The sequence below is a fragment of the Salvia splendens genome, chromosome 12, assembly GCF_004379255.2.
Source record: "Salvia splendens isolate huo1 chromosome 12, SspV2, whole genome shotgun sequence".
NCBI classification, from domain to species: Eukaryota; Viridiplantae; Streptophyta; class Magnoliopsida; order Lamiales; family Lamiaceae; genus Salvia; species Salvia splendens.
In genome coordinates this window covers 7,420,457-7,440,606 of record NC_056043.1, presented here as the reverse complement: position 1 = coordinate 7,440,606, position 20,150 = coordinate 7,420,457, and the positions used below count along the sequence as shown (strand labels likewise).

Genomic DNA, 20,150 nt, shown 5'->3' with positions numbered 1-20,150 from the left:
CCTCGCCGCCGGATAAAATTCACCACCACCTCCCTTCCCGCTCCGACTCTGGCTCCCATCTGCACTTCCATTCCGATGATTCGGAGGACGAAGACGGCGGCGGCGGCGGCGGCGGCGGCGACGGCCGCGGCTCCGACTTGGACTCGCTAGATCACCATGACGTCATCTCGCCGCCGCACCACCTCCATCAGCAGCAGAAGCAGCTCCCCTACGGCGCCAGATGCTATTTCCCAGGCTATGAGAATCTCAATCTGAATATCCCCAATGATGGCGGTGGCTTTATGAATGTGAATTACATGAAGAAGCATACGACGCCGTCTGTGGTGTACACGCAGCGCCCGATGAATCCAGAAACTATGTATATGGGAGAATCTTCTTCCTCATACTATCCCAATCCTAATTATTCCATCAATCACAACTCAAACACTTCTTATCCTATGTATAATTACAATAATGGCTATTCCAATTATGGCGGCGGAGGTGGTTATTTTAACGGTTCTTCGCCGCCATGGAGAAATACTATTTCTTGGACCACCATGGTCACGGGTCTTGCAAGATACGGGATGACTTAGTGACGGATTTAGTGATGGATTAGTGACGGATTTAGTGATGGATTAGTGACGGATTTGTGACGGATTAGTATCGGATTAGTGACGGATCAGTTTCTCCCAGTTAGTGACGGATTAGTGACGGATTTGTGACCCGGTAATTAAAACCGTCAAAAATTTGACGGAACCGTCCAAAATGGACCAAATGTGATCTGATTTCAAATGTGAGGGACCGAATAATTCAAAAGATAATGTTTTGGACCAAAATTAAAAAAACGCAATATGTTAAGGACCATTTTGGGACTTTAGTCTTAACAAATATGTATATATCTTTAATATATTATATACAAAAATTATAAAAATTATACTAAAATTTATAGTTTTTCATCCTCTATAAGTATAGACCACATTTGCTATAGTTTTGCATACAAAAAAATCTCATCTTTTCTCCACATATACTCCTTTTTTGGTATAATTTCTTATTTTGTAGTCCATTTATTGTTTGTTTTTTTTTTATAATTTTTAGTTTGTCATTTTTTCAAACTTTTTTATAAATTTTATTATTTAATAATAAGTATTTTATGTAATAATATTATTGTTGAAAAAACAATAGTATAAAAAATATACTCCCTCCGTCCCATGCTACTCGCACTTTTCATTTTAGGCCGTAAATTTGGGATTGATTTTTTTGTGTAATTAAAAAAGAATTTTAGGTGTAATGAGACATCACTTAATAAAAGAGCTCTTAACTTAAACTAACATATTAATTAAATGCATTAATTCTAACTTAAATTATAAATAGTGTAAGGACTTTGTGACGAGCCGAAAAGCAAACGTGCGAGTAGCACGGGACGGAGGGAGTATAATGGTATGGTTGGGTGGTCATTGATAAACCATGAAAAAAGGTGTGGTTGGATTGGATAAATATTAATAATATGGAAGATGATGTGGAGGAGATAGAAATTAATTAAATATTAAAAAAGTGGATGGTTAGATTGGATTGAATGGTTGCTGATAAACATAGTCTTAGGTCGATGCTGAAGATGTGTGTGTCGGATCTCTATCATTCACCCTATGTAGTGACTTGAGACTTATAGATTTTAAAAAAATTGCTCTCAATTTATTGGGAAACGTGTACATACATGTTAGCAAACAAAATGTTGTAAATGAGTAGCACATGTGACATTAAACGATATGATTTTATCTAGTAATATTAATTAATAGCAAAAAATTAGGCCAATTACAACCTTACCAATTGCACAATTCATTCAAATGCAAAAAAACAGTTAAAACCGCTTTTATGCATCATTTCTCATGCGGAAGAGTTAAAATATAAGTAAAGCCCGCCACCACTTCTGAGTTCTAATCCATCAAACGATCTAGACTCTATTTATGGTTCTCACCCTTTTGCTTTTCTTTCTTTCTTTTTATAATGATGCTTTTCATTAACCTTTTTTCTCTATATTTTTGCTGCTTTTGAATGTTATTATTAGGATTCCATCCCAAAATTCTATTGTTTTACAAGTAACATATTACTTGTACTTTTTTTATACATATTTAACATAATTGAAGCAATGTTTTTAAGGCAATTAAGTAGACTCTCTGGAACTGGTGGTCTACATTGGTTTAAAAATCTCATGTAATATTTTACTCCCTCTGTCCGCCATTTATAGTCCCATTTTGACTCAGCACGTGCTCCCGCAGAACTACTATTGGTGCGACTATTTGGAGATTGTGGAATTGAAGAGGCGTTATGGGCTCAGAGTTCGGATTGCGATGGCCTTCCATCAATGTGGTATGGGCACTTTCAACCCTCTCTGGTTGGTATTCTATCTCCGAAATCAACAATATCCCCAATTGTTAGGTTATTTGTAGACTAGAGTCTCATTTTGGTCCTTAACATATTGCGATTTTTTTTATTTTGGTCCAAAACATTATCTTTTGAATTATTCGGTCCCTCACATTTGAAATCGGATCACATTTAGTCAGAAATGGACGGAACTGTTAATATTTAACAGTCAACGTGGATTTATCGAATTTTGACCCAATTAATCATTTTTAATTAATTCAAAAATAATAATAATTATTATTATAAATAAAAAAACTTTTATATTATAAATAAAAAAATAACCCCCCAACTCCTCCCCCTCCAGCATCTGCATCTCCACCATCTCCGCCGCCCTCCCCGCCTCCCGATTCCCCCTCATCGCCCCCACTACCGTCGTCACCGTCTCATCCCTCAGCCTCACCCCCTCCTTACATCATCACCCCATCCGTTGAGAATGTAGTTCACTCCTTCGTTCAAATCCACCACCACCGCCGCTGGCGTCGACGTTCAAATCGATGTCTCCGGAAACATTCAGATCAAAATTCCAGCCGGAATCACGAGGATTTTCTAGATCTGTTCCGATTCCTCCGCTGCTTCGAGCCAAAACCGGGCGATGGCGGCGTGAGGAAGAGTGGATAGAGCTCCGTCAACATGAGATCGGATTTGTCGCCGCCAGTGGTGGTGGAAAGGCCACCACGGTGCCGAAGCAAGCAGCCCGGCCTCCGAAATCCTTCTTCGCCACCTTAAGTCCGATGTAGTCCATTTTTTTTCTCAATAAATGAATTAAATTATTGGTGATGAAACTCAAAACAACACAATCAAATGTAGTAATTGAAAATCAAATGAGTTCAATCATTAAACTCGAATTGCAGAAGAATTTTGAGAGAGAGTACTGAAGAGATGAAGAAGCGTTTTGAATGATGAGATCGTGCTGATAGTGTGAGGATGTAAGGAGGGGGTGAGGCTGAGGGATGAGACGGTGACGACGGTGGTGGGGGCGATGAGGTGGAATCGGGAGGCGGGGAGGGCGACGGAGATGGTGGAGATGCTGGAGGGGGAGGAGGTGGAGGGTTATTTTTTATTTATAATATAAAAGTTTTTTTTTATTTATAATCATAATAATTTTTTTTGAATTAATTAAAAATGATCAATTGAGTCAAAATCCGATAAATCCACGTTGACTGTTAAATTTTAACAGTTTCGTCCATTTTGGACTAAATGTGATCCGATTTCAAATGTGAGGGACCGAATAATTCAAAAGATAATGTTTTAGACTAAAATAAAAAATTCACAATATGTTAACTTTAGTCTTATTTGTATCTGTTCAAATCTGTTTAGAATGGTTAAGTGTTTGAATTATTAAGTCTTGGTGTATGTATTCTTAATTCTTGATTTCTCTTATTAATCTTGTTATCTCGGCACACAAGGCTCAGACACTCTTTAGGAATTCACCCACACCCGGTATGAACCCACACACAGCACACACATACACAACACACACTAATCTTGATGAAGAGAGAGCAGTTTGTCAACGAGGTGTCTCAATATGCGACGACACGAGACCTGTGGGAAGGTCTAGCTGTCACATACGGCAGTGGGACTGAACCCTACCAAGTTTATGATCTGCATAGGCAAACTGGGGCTATCAAACAAGATGGGGCGATACTCGAAGCACTGTGGAATAGATTTCAGAAACTGTGGATATCAATTGGTATACATGAACCCAGTCCAATGGAGGGAGAGGCTCGAACGGCAATCGACAAGTACAATAAGATAATACAAAAGCAACGATTGTACCAGTTTGTCACTGCCTTAGACGACAGATTTGAAGCGGTTAAGAAGGAGATCATCCGACGGGATCCGTTACCAACTGCTCGAATGGCATACGGCATAGTCCGCCGGGAATCAACCAATGAGAACATCATGGGAAGGGGCAACCACTCTAAGGACGCGAACCACACTGGAATCGGCCATGGACTTGCCATCGTCGACCGCAACCGCTCCGGTCAGCCACCCAACGCCACCAATCGGACGTGGCAGAAGAAATCGGAGGACAACCGGAGCCGCCTCATCTGCACACACTGCGTGGGTAATAAGCACACTAAGGAGGGGTGATTTCTCCTCATCGGTTACCCAGAATGGTGAGATGACATGAAGAAGGCGAGAGCTCAAAAATCGGCGGCGAACAGGGCAAGTCGGGCGGCGGTCGCGGTGGGAGACCGGGCTACCGACACCAGAAAAGCGGCGGGCAGCGGAGGCGGCGTCGTTAACGGGCGAGAACGCAGCGCCGACGATCGAACAGGGGAGAAAATCGCGACGGCTTCAGCAGCGGCGAGGGTTTTTGAAGGGGGTGAGTCTCTTTTACGTTTTAGTCCTCACAATTTTCAAGACTTCCACAATGACCCCCAACATTTAACCTTGCCTGAAAATGAACACCAAAGATTACATCTCTCTCAAAATAACCACCAGAACTCTCCTAAATCACGAAACAGACCCCATCTCTTGGATAATTGCACCAAACAGTCCTCAAGTTTCCAAAATAGCCCAATACAACCCTCGATTATGTGCCCAACCAAATTGAATCACAAAAATATTCCAATTTAGCTATTCAGCCCAATATTGCATGTCAGAATAAATTTCAGGCTTTGGCGAACAGTTCTGTGCATAAAATATGGAAAAGGATACTAATTGGATATTTGACTACGGAGCTACAGACACCATGTAATTCGCGGCGTCTAGATTTTTCTGATGTTACCACTACTTGGAAAAAATATGTGCAGACGGCAAATGGACACCGAATCCCCGTGCAGGGAGCAGGAACTATACAAAAATATCTTCTACTTTACAGATAAAAAATTGTCTTTATGTTCCTACTTTAGCACATACGTTGCTATCTGTGAGTCACGTGACTCGCGAATTAGAGTGCAATCTCCTAATGCAGCCAAACTTCTGTAATTTACAGGATATCAGGACGGGGACGATAGTTGGGCATGGCACTGAGCAACGCGGGTTGTACTATGTGGACAAGATGGCCCAACACGGCGTTGCGATGCTGACTCAGGGATCGATTGAATCACATGGCCAGCTTTGGCATCGCCGGTTAGGACATCCTTCCATAGGATATTTATGTATTCTTTTTCCAAAGTTAGCTAGCACTCAGTTTTCCTTTCAGTGTGACACTTGTTTTTTGGCTAAAAGCCACAGACAGTCTTATAAGTTGAACAATTCTCGTGTCAAAACTGTTTTTTCATTAATACATTCTGATATTTGGGGCCCTACTCCTGTTTTGGGTAGTCATGGGTTTAAGTATTTTGTGTTGTTTATTGATGATTGTACACGTATGACCTGGGTCTATTTCTTGAAATCTAAATCCGAAGTTTTCGAAAAATTTATTCAGTTTTACACCTTTGTCCAAACACAATACAAAAGACAAAACCAAATACTTAGATCAGACAATGGGGGAGAATTTGTAAATGCTAGAATGTAGAATTTTTTTTTCTGAAAGGGGATTAGTTCACCAAACCACTTGTCCACACACTCCAGAACAAAACGGGGTGGCAGAAAAGAAAAATAGAAAACTCTTAGAAATGACTAGAGCCCTTCTATTCGACTCTCACGTCCCAAAATCATTATGGCCAGAAACCCTAGCTACTTCCACATATCTCCTAAATCGTCTTCCTACACATATCTTAAACTTCAAAACCCCTTTAGATATTTTCACAACACAAAACCAAATACCACCTCCTCTCACCCTTCATCCAAAAGTGTTTGGTTGTACAATCTTTGTCCACATACCCAAAAATGATCGGAATAAATTCTCTCCTTGCTCCATTAAATGTGTTTTCTTGGGCTATGGAAAAAATCAGAAAAGGCTATAGATGCTATGATCCCAAAGCTAAACGCCTATATGTTACCTTAAATTGTGATTTTGTGGAAAGTGAATACTTTTATACCCAACTTGGCTGTCAGGGGGAGGAACAAATATCTCCTAAATCTGTTAGCGACCCGCTAAGTTGGCCACCCACTCAAATCACTACACCCGAACCACCTCAACATAACCCTTTGCCTTTGCAAAACCCTGTGACTGAAGTTGGTCCAACAGACGATGTGAACTGCAGTGCCATCGGGCCATCTACAGAGTCCCATAAGCAGTCTGACGAGCTTTGTGACAATGCCTCACCATCATCCTCCCCTATGATTCTTGAGGTTAGTAATACAGAAAATACTAGTCCACAACATGTTTTTGACCATGCTAGATATGAAAGCAAATATAATGAGGTTCCCACAGAGAGCGCAGAATCCAGTGGGAGAATCTTTGAATTGCCTTCAAGAAGCACAATAGGAATACCGCCCAGAAGATATTCACCGGATTGGCGAGGACCAAACACGAGGTACTCAGTGGCTAACCTCATGCAGGGACAACTTACAGAAATGGCCAGGGCATTTGAAATGGCATTGTATGAGGAAGAAGACATATCTCATAAGGCTGAAGAGGCTATGAAACACAAACACTGGCGGGAAGCCATGAAGAAAGAAATGGATGCACTACTCAGAAACAACACCTAGGAAAATTGCAAACTGCCAGAAGGGAAGAAACCCGTTGGATGCAGATGGATATTCACCATCAAGCGACGAGCAGATGGATCTATTGAAAGATATAAAGCTCGACTAGTCGCCAAGGGGTACACTCAGACCTATGAAACTGACTATGAGGATTCCTTCTCCCTAGTGGCGAAGATGAGCACAGTCAGAACCTTACTATCTATAGCTGCATGCAAAAATTGGCCACTACATCAGTTTGATGTGACCAATGCTTTCTTGCACGATGAACTCAAGAAAAATGAAGAAGTCTACATGGAGGTACCTCCAGGATATTCAGGTATGTTTGCAGAAGGACAGGTGTGCAAACTGAAGAAGACGTTATATGGTTTGAAGCAATCCCCAAGGGTCTGGTTTGGGAGATTTTGTCAAGCAATGTTGAAGTACAGTTATTCTCAGAGCCACTCGGACCACACTCTGTTCATAAAAAGGAATGGTGAACAGGTAGCATGCTTGATCATCTATGTAGATGACATGATCATCACCGGTGATGATGAAGTGGAGATTGAAAGCTTGAAGAAGAATCTAAATCAGGAATTCGAGATGAAGGATCTTGGACCATTAAAGTATTTTCTTGGAATAGAAGTTTTACGATCTAAGGAAGGAGTATTCCTTCGGCAGAAGAAGTACGTTCTTGATATTCTAGCCGAAACTGGGTTGTTGGATTGTAAGCCTTCAGAAGTTCTGATGATGGTGAACCATGGGCTACAGTTCGAGGAAGGTGCCAAACTGGCTGATCGTGGAGAATATCAACGTCTTGTAGGTAAGTTCATCTACCTAACCCATGCAAGACCTGATATTGCTTATGCCATTGGGGTTGTAAGCCAATTTATGCACCGACCTCAACTAAACCATTGATAAGTTGCATTCTAGGCATTGGTTACTGGTCAGTATAACTTGCTTAATTGGATTATATCTGCAAAACAGTTGCTAAAGTGTGCATGAAAAGGGTACCAGTCAGTACGAGAGGGTTCGGATAACTAAGGTGAAAAGAGCGCCAGAAGGGTGCAATACTGACCAGGATATATGCCAAAAAGGCTCGAGATGGAGAAGAAGGATTGCTGGGAAGGATCAACCACAAACAAGGGCAAAAGAGTCATTTCACGCAGAGAGTCTACCCTAAAAAGCAAGGGCAGGCCTCCCTATAAAAGGAAGCCACTTGGAGAGAGAATAGGAGGATCGACATTCACACTTAGTTAGAGTATTCTCTCTCGGTAGATCAGTTCCTTCAGCATAATCCAAGATCTTCTCATTCCTCGCCACAACCATGGTCACCTGAAGTTCCATCAGTCCACCGGAGATTCGCCTTCCATTGTTCCAGCCAGTTTATTTCGTAGTCGTAGCAGTTTCATCGCCAGAGTGGCAAAACAATCTTTACTCGCTTTCCTAGTTAATCTTACTTGTTATCTTTTCGTTGGATCTGTTGCATTTTCAATACTTGTTATCTTTTGAAGTGTTTTATTGGGATCCAAACATTTTATGCAATGAAGTTGTTTTTATGCTTCTCTTTCGGTTTGAATCTGTTTCATTCTGCCTATGTAGCTTAGATCTGGTTGTTGCGGTAATTTCTAAGTGTTGAAGGCATGATTTCATTTGGAGCTGCTTGATCTGTGATTGTTAGTTAAGTTGTTGTTTAGATTTAATTTCTGAAGTGATTAAGTGCGAAATCTGAGTTTACGTGATTCTGCCACCTTGCATGTCGTCCGGTATGTGTAGTTCTTGATTTCGCTCGTTTAATCTTCGAATTTTAGTGAGTTAATTTGTGGATCTGAATTGTGGAGTTGCTAATCTGTAATTTCATCTATGGAATCTGAGTTTGTTTGATTTTGTTCATGCTTGTTGAAGAAGACAACATCCACATCCAAGTTTGGGACCACTTTTGCTTTTTAGTTACTTTTTGCTTTTGTCCTTTGCTTTTCATGCTGGTACCCTACAGAGCTGACAGTGTAGCCACCCAACCACCACTTTTTCTCTGATATTCCATTTAGCCTTTTATAGTAACTACCTACTTTCCACATGTCCCTGAAACTCCTTGTCCCCAACTCTCACGTACACAGCCACATGTCGTTCACTTTCACACCACCCAGTCAGTAGAGTACCATCTTTAATTCATGTCTAGGTAGAATCTCAACCCAAGCGTGGTAGCTAACCAACCCCCTCCAGACTATCACCACAATTACCCAAAGCGCATCCATCTCTGTGGGATTCGACCCTTACCTCCACTATACTTGCCAGTAGAAGTGGGTTGAGGAATTTCTTTGATGCCAGGTTCAGGCTGAGCCGGGGTTTCTATCCTGATCAGTAGGATACATCATTGCTTAACACGACACCTGCAAGCCTGCGAGCTTCATCATCAACCATATGGATGCCGCTTTAAGGATAGTTCGATATTTGAAGGGCACACCAGGATATGGAGTATTGTTAAGAAAGTGTGAAGACATAGAAATTGATGGGTACACAGATGCAGACTGGGTGAGTAATCCCATTGACCGAAAATCAACTAGAGGATATTTCACATTTTCAGGTGGAAATTTGGTCACATGGATAAGTAAGAAACAAAAGGTGGTGGCGTTGCAGAAGCAGAGTTTCGAGGAATCAAAAGTGGATTGACAGAGATTTTATGGTTAAGAAGAATGCTGACCGAAGTCGGATATCCTCCTACTCAGAAGAGCCAGTTGTTCTGCGATAACAAAACAACCATCTATATTTATGAAAATCTTGTACAACACGACCGAACTAAACATGTGGAAGTGGACCGTCATTTCATTAAGGAAAAGCTTGAAGGAGGGATCATTGAGCTACCATTTGTTCGATCAGAAGATCAACTAGCAGACATACTTACTAAGGCAGGAAGTCCGAAGATCTTCAAGGCGGTTTTGAGCAAGTTGAGTATCGGTGATGCCAGCTGACATGCGTAATTGATTTATGATTGATAAACATTTATGTAGGCTAAAAATAGAATATTCTGTACAAAAAATACTTTGTAAACAATCCTGATATTAAGGGGGAGTATTACAAAGTAATAAACATTTCAGACTATTCTACCAATCTCTCTTGTATTCTTTAATTTCAACCAATGCGAGGTTTATTATCAAAAATAATAAAAAGTAAATAAAAAATTTATCGGTGTAACGATGAAAATGGTAAAATAAGAAGTCTATTAAACAAGATCAAAATTATTTCTGCAACCGGATTCTATTATTTGGATGGATTCCATTTTATTGATAATATGGTCCCACTCTGAGCAATACCACATGTGTATAGAACTAACAGGAAAAACTATCAGAATACAGATGAACTTTGTTGTCGGATTGATTTACTTGTATTTTCAATTATGCTGGAATAATACTATAGTTAGGATTCTCCAAATTATGCTGAAATAATTTAATGCGTTATGAGTCAAGTACTAAACGGATTCAGTTGATCTGTTGATGTACCAGCTGTTATTCTTCCAGATATTTTTTCATTAAATTGGAAAAGTGTATAATTAGATATTTGTACTTTAAAATAAAAATGAAAACGTCAAAGTACGTGATGACCCTAATATTTTACTAGTACATATTACTATTAAAATATATGGACCTAATGAAAAACAATAAAGTAATGTAAACTAAATACTTTTATTCCTTATAATTATATTAATCTCCAAAACCATCAATTCTTAAATGGGGTCTCCCAATTGTCTTTGGCGATATCATGGATTTGTTTAGGAGTTTCCTGAATATTACTTTTGAAAAAGGATTGAATTTAGGTGGATAAAAATTGAAGGATTCCTCTATTAAGAATAACAGCACACGTGATTATTACTGTTACTAAACAATGGGCTTTTCATGTTTCTTTGTTAGTTAATAATGGAGTAATTCATTGAATTTACAATTATAATTCATGAACCATTATCAAGAATTAATCATTTCCATTATTAATTTATTAAAATTTGCTTATTGTTACTACTTAAAATAAAAGAAGAAAACTTGGGTCGCATTATGCACACACCTCTAAAGCATTGATGAAATTAACTAAGTATATGTAAAAAAAGTACTAGTGATATACTAGAAAAATAAATATCACACACAAATTAATTAATTGACGAATAATATGTCCCTTTAAAAAAATAATCCCATTCGATAATGTATAGAAAGAATTCCATTAAAATCCATAAATATTAGAGAATATATTAGGAAATTTGAATTAACAGAATGTAGATTATAAAATATTACTAGTACAATCATGTAAAGTAATGATAATAGAAAGATTAGAAGGATATAACCATGTAAGCTGTTTTTTTACCAAAAGTAGTATGAGACAAGGCTCTCCAACGCATAACTAAATAAAACAGTGTACACTCTTCAACATCTTAACAGAATATGATGGGAGCTTGCATAAACTTAATTTCTTGACTGATGTAGTATAGTTTGCATTTATGTTTAATATGTAAATGAATAAAATTATTCTAATAAAGCATTCAACATAAATTAATTTAATTGAAATATAAAGGCATAAGAGCATCCGCAATGGCGGACTTCCGCGCGGAATTTCCACGGACGTCCCGGAATTCCGTCGCGGACGTCCGCCATTAGGCGTGCCCGCCACGAATACGGAATTGGGCTAAGGACGTCGCAGGTCCGCGGCTTTAAGCGGAATTCCGCGGGGACGTCTGCCATTACGTCGACTCCCGCCGAATTCTGCTTTATTTCATTTTTTTAATGTCGCCAACATCATGTACGCATGTATTATCATGCACAACATGATCGTCGAAGATGAAGGTCCAGCACTGACCGATTGGGTCAATGATGATGCTGATGCTGCGGGTCCAAGCCACGGCGTGGCCACTAGCAATGTAGGCATGGGGATTCCCCATGACGACGTCGATCGAGTCCGTGCATTTGCCGACATGCGCCAAAAACAAGCCCACGTTCGACTCCAGAACGATATTATTGAAGAAGTGTGGCAGCGTAGGGGTCGTCGATGATGTAGTTTAATTTATTTTGGCTTAAATCATCTCAAATCGATTTACTCTCAGTTACACTATAGAAAATAACTTCACGTATCAACTAATCCTAATGTTTTTTGGCTTAACCAACCATGCTAGAACATCAAAAGCAAATTCATAAAACGTTAAACTAAAAAAAGGAACGGTATTAAGCTATGCATTTCCTTATTAGCCAACATTCATTTTTTAATCACAATTCTACTGCATAGTTAAATGCATAATAATGACTAATTTATAGTAATTATTAGTTAAGCATAAATGGAAAGCACAATTATTAGTACAATAAATAAAGACAGCACTATCCAACTTATACCATTAATCACAATCATTTTCCGTAGTCAATTAATCGTTCAGCAGAAATTAGAATTGTAACTATTGCAATTGTTAGGAAAACAAATACCCATTTTTTTAAGTACTCCCTCCATTTCCCATTAGGGTTCTCATTCCGGCACAACTTTGAAGAATTGTTAAGAAAAAATGGATGGAAAAAAGTTTGTGGGATATGTGCCTCATTTTCATATGCTATTAGTTTTAAATAAAATAGGAGTAAAATAAATTAGGTGTACTATTAATTTTAAATAAAACATAAGTAAAATAAGTTAATGGAATGTGAGACGTATGTTTCTCTTCCCCCTCTCTCTATATACCCCCAACGGCCATCTCTCTCTCTTCCACAGTCTCACCAGCAAGCGAGCAAGTCATGGAAATGGTGGCCTGTATTAATCCCTAATTAACTCTCTTAATTAAACCTCCCTATTAAATTACTTTCCTCCATTCCCACTCTCGCTGACCTCACCCCCAATTTCCACGCTTCAATTCACCTTTCAGTTATGCCTGGTTTAGTCTCCGTCAAGACGCCGCCGGACGCACCGCCGCTTCGAATCACCGTCCCCGACGAGGCTCCCCACACTCCGATCCGAGCTCAACCCATCAGATCCGAGCCCAAATCAAACTCCCCAGCCACGCGCCGCCCGCCCTCCCCTTCCCCCTCCACCTCACGCGCCAAACCCTCGCCGGATCGGGGCTCCGCCAGGAAGAAATCCCCGCCGGAGAAGAATCTTCTCAATGAATCCTCCCTCGACAACCCGGATCTCGGCCCCTTCCTGCTCAAATTGGCCCGGGACACGATCGCGTCGGGAGAGGGCCCCGGCAAGGCCCTGGACTACGCGCTGCGGGCTTCGAAGAGCTTCGAGAAATGCGCCGTCGACGGCGAGCCGAGCCTGGATTTGGCCATGAGCCTGCACGTGGTGGCGGCGATCTACTGCAGTTTGGGGAAATTCGAGGAGGCGTTGCCGGTGTTGGAGCGGGCAATTAAGGTGCCGGAGGTGGGGAAGGGTGCGGATCACGCGCTGGCGGCGTTCTCAGGGTATATGCAGCTGGGGGATACGCATTCTATGCTTGGACAGCTGGATCGGTCGATTGAGTGCTATAAGGAAGGCCTCCAAATTCAGATGGAGGCCTTGGGTGATAATGATCCCAGAGTTGCAGAGACCTGCAGGTAACTACTTTTTTTTTTCTTTTGCAACTCTTTGAATGTATTTGGAGCTAACGTTGATGATATTCAAATTTGAGGGGAATAGTTGGTTAGTTATCTGAATTGAGTTATAATAGCTCGTTTTACCGCAAAAACATTATGTCACATGTCTTATTTTGTTCATTCTATGAAGAGAATTCAAGTTTAAACTACATACACGCCTAGACTCACCACCCACACTTTCCTCAGCTCTTTAGATTTCCTTTTACTTAATTACCGAATTAACCTACTGTATGGAGAGCTCTTTTATTTCCCTGTTCCTTTGAACTGAAATTTGATGGTTGGAGAGAAAATGTAGTGCAACTTGTGAGTGCATTATCTCATCTTCAGCTTTTGGGCCTGGCTGCTCCGTCAAGATGTTGTTGCCTTTAGTCCTTAGTTAATAGTAGTACTGTTTTTTTTTCGTGGGGTCATCAATAGGCACTTATGCAACATGCCGGATTTCTTTGGTGAACCTGTCAGCCCTCCAGGCTAACTCAAAAACTGAAGGTTTAGTGTTAGGGGTAAGATTTCCCATATCAATTTTGTTTGAACTATTGACTCAACTCGAGTAGCCGGAAAGTCTTATATGGTCTAGCCTTAAATTTGAGTGGGTTTGATCCAAGTTGAAACGTAATTGTTTTGATGCCCTTATATTTACTCACAAATCGTGACTAAAATTGATTAAGTAAGATAATTAAAGGATTGTTGATAAAGTGCAAATTTCTTCATCTATTTTCCGTTTTTCTCAATTTTTTGTGTTTCTTGCTCTTTTTCTTGACAACTTTTTCCCCCACCTTCACTTTCCCCTTTTTGCCTTTTTCTCCTCTCTCGTTTCTTCTTCCAACATCCACCTTCCTAAATCTCCTGGCCTCTTTTTTTTCATGCTTTTTATTGTTCTCCTTTCTTTACAACTTTATGCTTTCTTTCTCCTTTATCTATTCATTAGGAGTACTACCTTTTTTGCCCTTTTCCCCCCTTTTCCCCCTCTCAATTAATCTTGGTTCAGTGGAGTTCGTCTGGTTCTTTGTTTGATAAACTCACTCAATGAGATGGATTCCTATTATCTTATGTTCTCATCTAAGTTTTCATTTTAATGTACAAGACCTGTTCAGCACCTAAGTAACACTTGCAGCTTCAACCAAACCCCTATATGACTTTATTTTTCATAATTCATGTGTTTATCATGGCCAGCACATTCCTGATTCCTCACTGTCAGGTCACGTGTTTTCCATGCCGGAATGAGTTGTAGATTATCCAAGCAAGGAGGATAATGTAAGAAATAGAAATAAGAGAAATTTCAAGAAGAATAGAAAAAATATATAGAAGAAATTATGAGAAGATTAAAGGATAGGAAGTAAAAGCAAAATAGGGAAAGACCTTAAAAATGGGAGTATTGAAATTATTAGGGAAATCATGAAGCAAATAAATGATACTCCCTTCGTCCCACAAGAATATGCACTATTTCCTTTTAAGTCCGCCCCACAAGAATATGCACTTTCCAATTTTAGAAACTCTTTTCTCTCTAATGAGGTGGGACTCATTCCCCACTAACAATACTTTAATTACTTTTTCTCTCTACCTCTCTCTTACTTTACCAATTTTGCATTAAGACTCGTATTGAACCCAAAATGTATATTCTTTGGGGACGGAGGGAGTATACAGAAAATACATAAATTATATTCCCTCCGTCCACGAAAAATAGGGCACTTTGTGAATGGCATGGGTTTTAATGTAGAATTGGTAAAGTAAGAGAGAAGTAGTGATAGTGGAATGTGGGGTCCGTATTATTAGTAAGAGAGAAGGGAAAAAAGTAAAAGATTGAAAACTTTCCTTTTTTGAATGTTCCCTATTTTTTGTGGACCCAAAAATGGCAAATGTACCCTATTTTTCGTGGACGGAGGGAGTACTATTTCACTGCCAAATTTCAATTGAATCTTGCAGATACTTGGCGGAGGCCCATGTTCAAGCCATGCAATTTGATGAAGCTGATAATTTATGCAAAAAAACTCTTGAAATTCATAGAGTGCATAGCCCACCAGCATCTCTAGAGGAAGCAGCAGACCGTCGATTGATGGCTCTCATATGCGAGGCTAAAGGAGACTATGAAGCAGCCTTGGAACACCTTGTACTTGCCAGCATGGCTATGATAGCCAATGGACAAGAAAATGAAGTTGCTGCTATTGATGTTAGCATTGGCAATATCTATTCATCTCTTTCCCGCTTTGATGAGGCAGTTTTCTCCTACCAGAAGGCACTCACTGTCTTCAAATCTTCAAAAGGTGATAACCACCCTTCGGTGGCCTCGGTCTTTGTCCGGCTTGCTGACCTGTACTACAAGACAGGAAAATTAAGAGAGTCGCGATCATATTGTGAAAATGCTCTAAGGATATATGCAAAACCTGTTCCCGGAACAACTTCAGAAGAGATTGCTAGTGGGATGACAGAAATTTCAGCTATTTATGAGTTGTTCAATGAACCTGAGGAAGCTTTGAAACTCCTACAGAAGGCCATGAAACTATTGGAGGATAAACCAGGACAACATAGTACAGTAGCTGGGATTGAAGCACGAATGGGGGTGATGTATTACATGGTTGGAAGGTATGAGGTATCACACAGCTCCTTTGAAAGTGCTGTAGCAAAACTTAGAGCCAGTGGTGAGAGGAAATCAGCTTTCTTTGGTGTTGTGCTAAACCAAATGGGTTTGGCTTGCATTCAGTTGTTTAAGATCGATGAGGCTGCAGAATTATTTGAGGAAGCTAGAGAAATACTGGAACAGGAGTGTGGCCCATGTCATCAGGATACTCTCGGTGTATATAGCAATCTCGCAGCAACCTATGATGCTATGGGAAGGTAACATAATCTCATTGACTATTCTCTTTATTCTTCTTGAACTTCAGTGTTTTTTTCAGTTCTGCTGTGGATTAAATAAGCTTACTTATCAACTGTGAGGTGCCTGGATTTAGATGTCCACTTATAGTGTATATTTTTTGAGAAAGAATGTCCACTTGAAGATATATCTGTCGTCGTTATCCAATAGCTCGTCAAAGATAGTTTAACAGCATAAAATGTGCAGGCATTTCACTTCAATTTTCCCGATTATAGAGCCATTGATTTTCATAGTTCTTAACAAGTTGTTCCAGTTTTCTTATGCTGTGGTATGGCCAAATTTGATGTCTGCATTCTGAGTCATTGATTGTATAGCAAAATTGAATTTGCTAATGTTGGTATCCAGAGACGCTTTCATGCAGTTAGATTAGTTGTTTCAAAATGAAGGTATGCCTAGTAACACTTTTGAAGACCGCCGCTTCTTTTAACAAATCTTGGTTTACATGTACAGAATTGAAGATGCGATAGAGATTCTGGAGTATGTTCTTAAACTGCGAGAAGAGAAACTTGGAACAGCCAATCCAGATTTTGACGATGAAAAGAAAAGACTAGCAGAGCTGTTGAAAGAAGCCGGGAGGTCTAGAAACAAGAAGGCGAAATCCCTTGAAAACCTTATTGATCCTAATTCCAAAAGGACTAAGAAAGAGACATCCAAGAAATGGTCTGCATTCGGGTTTAGAAGTTAAGAGTGTGGATTTTATTTTCTCACAGGTTATAATAATTTCTTTATTGTTTTATAAGGTAGAAGATTGTGATGGTGTTAAGTTGTAATTTGGTGAGGCTCCTTTGTTTTCCATGGCGTTTGATTTGCCATTGTGTTTATTTCTTTTTTCTTCTTTTTCTTCTATTGTTTTGTTGTTGTCCATTTGTTAAGTTGGAATTGTGGGAAAGAAATGTCAGTTGTTATCTTGAAGATGTTCAGGCAACCTGGACTTTTGTCCCCTTTAGATACAAAATACTCTATCACTTATTTACTACTCCCTCTGTCCCATAATAGATGTCAGTCTTTGGTAATGGCACGAGATTTTAGGAGATGTTTTGTGAAATAGAGAGAGAAAATATTATATTTATATTAATGCGAGAGAAACTTTTTTTAAAAAAGGAAGTATGACATTTTTTATGGGATAAATTAAAAAGAAAAGTGTGACATCTATTATGACATGGAGGGAGTTTAGTAATGTAGTTGTTCTTTTTATCTAGCTACTTTATATGGTTATTGTCTTTTAAAATATGAAACCATATTGCATTGAAGCAAAAGGCGATTCCATCACCTTGGTGGCTCCCACACTCTGGCCCGATATCATGTGAGGGGTTCAATTATGGTACGCAGTAGCCTGTTAAGGGGGAGGCTTTAACCCACTGGTTGCCAGAACTCCATCTCCCAATGCTCACACTTGTGCCTGAGAGATGGAAGCAACTGCACGACAGCAGTGAGATTTGAACTCAGGCTCATTACAGCAAGATTTGCCCCACTGTTACCAACTGTGTTACCCCTGCGAGCAAAATATCATACCATATTAATAAGAAATAAGGAAATTTAAAAGAAAAATACTTATTTTAGTCAAAGATGTTTTGAATATTATTAAAAGACACTAATTTTGTGCATGAATAAGACAATTGAGAAAAATTAAAACTTCGTGATTTAATATTTCAATTTTAAAATTGATGCGATAGATTAGATTTAACCAAACTTATTTAAATAGCTATTTAACCTATTGAAATAGGTAGTACTCAGGGATCATATATGCGGTAAAGATTTATTCACTCTATGTAGGTAATTATGTATTACTCTCTCCGTCCGCTATTAGGAGTCTTAATTCTTGTCAACACGAGCTTTAAGAAATGTTAAGAAAAGTGGATGGGAAAAAATTAGTGAAATAGGGGTCCCACTTATATGTAATAGTTTTAAATGAAACGTGAGTGGAATGAGTTAGTGGAAGATATGACCCTATTACCATTTATGGTAAAAGTAAACCGGGACTCTTATTCGTGGACGGACTAAAACGAAAAAACGGAACTCCTATTTGCGGATGGATGGAGTACTCGTATTCAGAGATCATACATTTAATTATGTTTTGTTATTTTCACACATTCTGAGCTCTAATGAAGTAATGGGTGTCAAAATCTTACTACTTACTTTGATGTCTATTTACACTCCTAAGTTTATTAAATTGTAATTAAAAGTAAAATTTCTTCACTCTAAATCCATTCAATTAGAGTGCACAATTTAACGAAGTGGAGTTCACAAAAACATTTTATTGGATTAGTTTTATTTCATGTAAATATCGGAGCATAATAACTCAAAAAATACATGATAAGACAACGCATGAAGAATCGAGTATAGAGATGTTTTGGGAAAGCAAAGCAAATCCTTTCTTATAAGGTCTCTACCTCTCTTCGGCAGGCCAATGAGTGTGAAGTTGGTGGACCACCGAGATTACTCAGAACTCCTGTATTGCTCCAGCGGACCACAGGGTTGGTAGTGTGCAAACCCGGCAGACCACCAGCTTTGTAAAGCTCACGACTCTTACCTCTAAATTATTGTGACGCCTCATAATTTCGTTCCTTTCTTTCGAGATAAATCGGATTTATTACCTAAATTAATTTTCATTTAAGTGACGTGTGATCGTAGAATTTCCGTTGTAATCCCGACTTTCGAATTTATAAGTGCTCGATCTTGGAGAATAAGTAATAAGAAATTATTCATGCAAAGGAAAAGAGAATAAATTGGTACAATACTTTGAGAAGAGGATTTACATATCTCTGAGAGATTAATGGAAAAGGGCTACACAATGGAAAGGACTACACAATATTATTTGTTGGAAAGAGATCAATTAAGAATCAATTAGGGAATTAGATTGATTTGCACACATTAATTGTAATTGATACTAGGGTAAATCTTACCATGTATAGAGGGATCTTTGTGTGTATTTGAGGCTACGTACTCCTCACTGTAAATCAATCAAGAAAGATGAATAAAAATTGAGCCTTTCAACATGGTATCAGAGCGGGTCGCCGACTGTGGGTCATATTTAACTGACCCAGCAGTATATCTGGGTTGAAACCGAAAAAAAAATGACTGACCCAGCAGTATAACTGGGCTGAAAATTTGGGCCAAGTGGTCCCAACCGATCGAAAAAAATTGGACCGATTGTCCAATCGATTAGAAAAAAGTCTAACCCCTCCAAGGTTCACCTTGAAGGGTTTGAGGGAGGGTGTTGGCAATTGAAACTAAAAATATATAACATATAACTGTCCCACATCGGTGTCAAGAGAAAAACTGAAACTAGTATATAAGTCTCATGGGCCTCTCCTCCTATCACCAATTGGTTTTAGGATGAAACCCACAGATTTCTATCATGGCATCAGAGCATGCTTTTCGATCCTAATTGGTGAACTCAGAAATTGATTCATCACAGTTCAATACCCCTCTCAAACCCTTCGACCAAAACCAAGGCAGAAACTCCATCCATACCTGCAATGGCGGACAACAAAGAAGAGAAGCCATATGCAGAGGATTCAAGATTAAGGATGAGTAAACAAGTTACTCTGGCAGTCAAGCTCAATGGACACAACTATCCTCTCTGGCAAAAACTGATGAGGATAGCCATCGGAGGAAGACGGGCAAACCGATACATCACGGGCGTACCAGAACCACCACTACCGGGGGCAAAAGACTATGCTGAATGGGAGGAGACCGACATGATAGTATTCTCGTGGATAGTCGACAATATCGAAACTGATATTGTTGTGGATTTTGCGCACAAGCTCTGTGGGAGAGCT

The 20,150-nt window shown here is 39.4% G+C and overlaps 2 protein-coding genes across 2 annotated transcripts; both read left to right on the top strand.

The window, feature by feature from the left end:
- Positions 1–3,722: 3,722 nt before the first annotated feature.
- Positions 3,723–5,654, top strand: LOC121757058. Its single transcript, XM_042152536.1, has 2 exons — positions 3,723–4,726; positions 5,339–5,654. The coding sequence occupies exon 1, from the start codon at positions 3,886–3,888 to the stop codon at positions 4,489–4,491; it is 606 nt and encodes a 201-aa protein (XP_042008470.1). The 5' UTR covers positions 3,723–3,885; the 3' UTR covers positions 4,492–4,726; positions 5,339–5,654.
- A 6,952-nt stretch (positions 5,655–12,606) lies between these two features.
- LOC121759098 (protein KINESIN LIGHT CHAIN-RELATED 1-like) lies at positions 12,607–17,293 on the top strand. Its single transcript, XM_042154598.1, has 3 exons — positions 12,607–13,463; positions 15,423–16,331; positions 16,819–17,293. Exons 1-3 carry the CDS (start codon positions 12,796–12,798, stop codon positions 17,051–17,053), a joined length of 1,812 nt encoding a protein of 603 aa, XP_042010532.1. The 5' UTR covers positions 12,607–12,795; the 3' UTR covers positions 17,054–17,293.
- The last annotated feature ends 2,857 nt before the right edge of the window (positions 17,294–20,150 follow it).

Bases quoted from the DNA above. Each gene is read 5' to 3' on its own strand.
- LOC121757058 (XM_042152536.1), top strand. From the start codon at position 3,886: ATGAAGAGAGAGCAGTTTGTCAACGAGGTGTCTCAATATGCGACGACA.
- LOC121759098 (XM_042154598.1), top strand. From the start codon at position 12,796: ATGCCTGGTTTAGTCTCCGTCAAGACGCCGCCGGACGCACCGCCGCTT. The intron at 13,464-15,422 runs GTAACTACTTTT...TGAATCTTGCAG, and splicing joins AGAGTTGCAGAGACCTGCAG to ATACTTGGCGGAGGCCCATG. The intron at 16,332-16,818 runs GTAACATAATCT...TTACATGTACAG, and splicing joins ACCTATGATGCTATGGGAAG to AATTGAAGATGCGATAGAGA.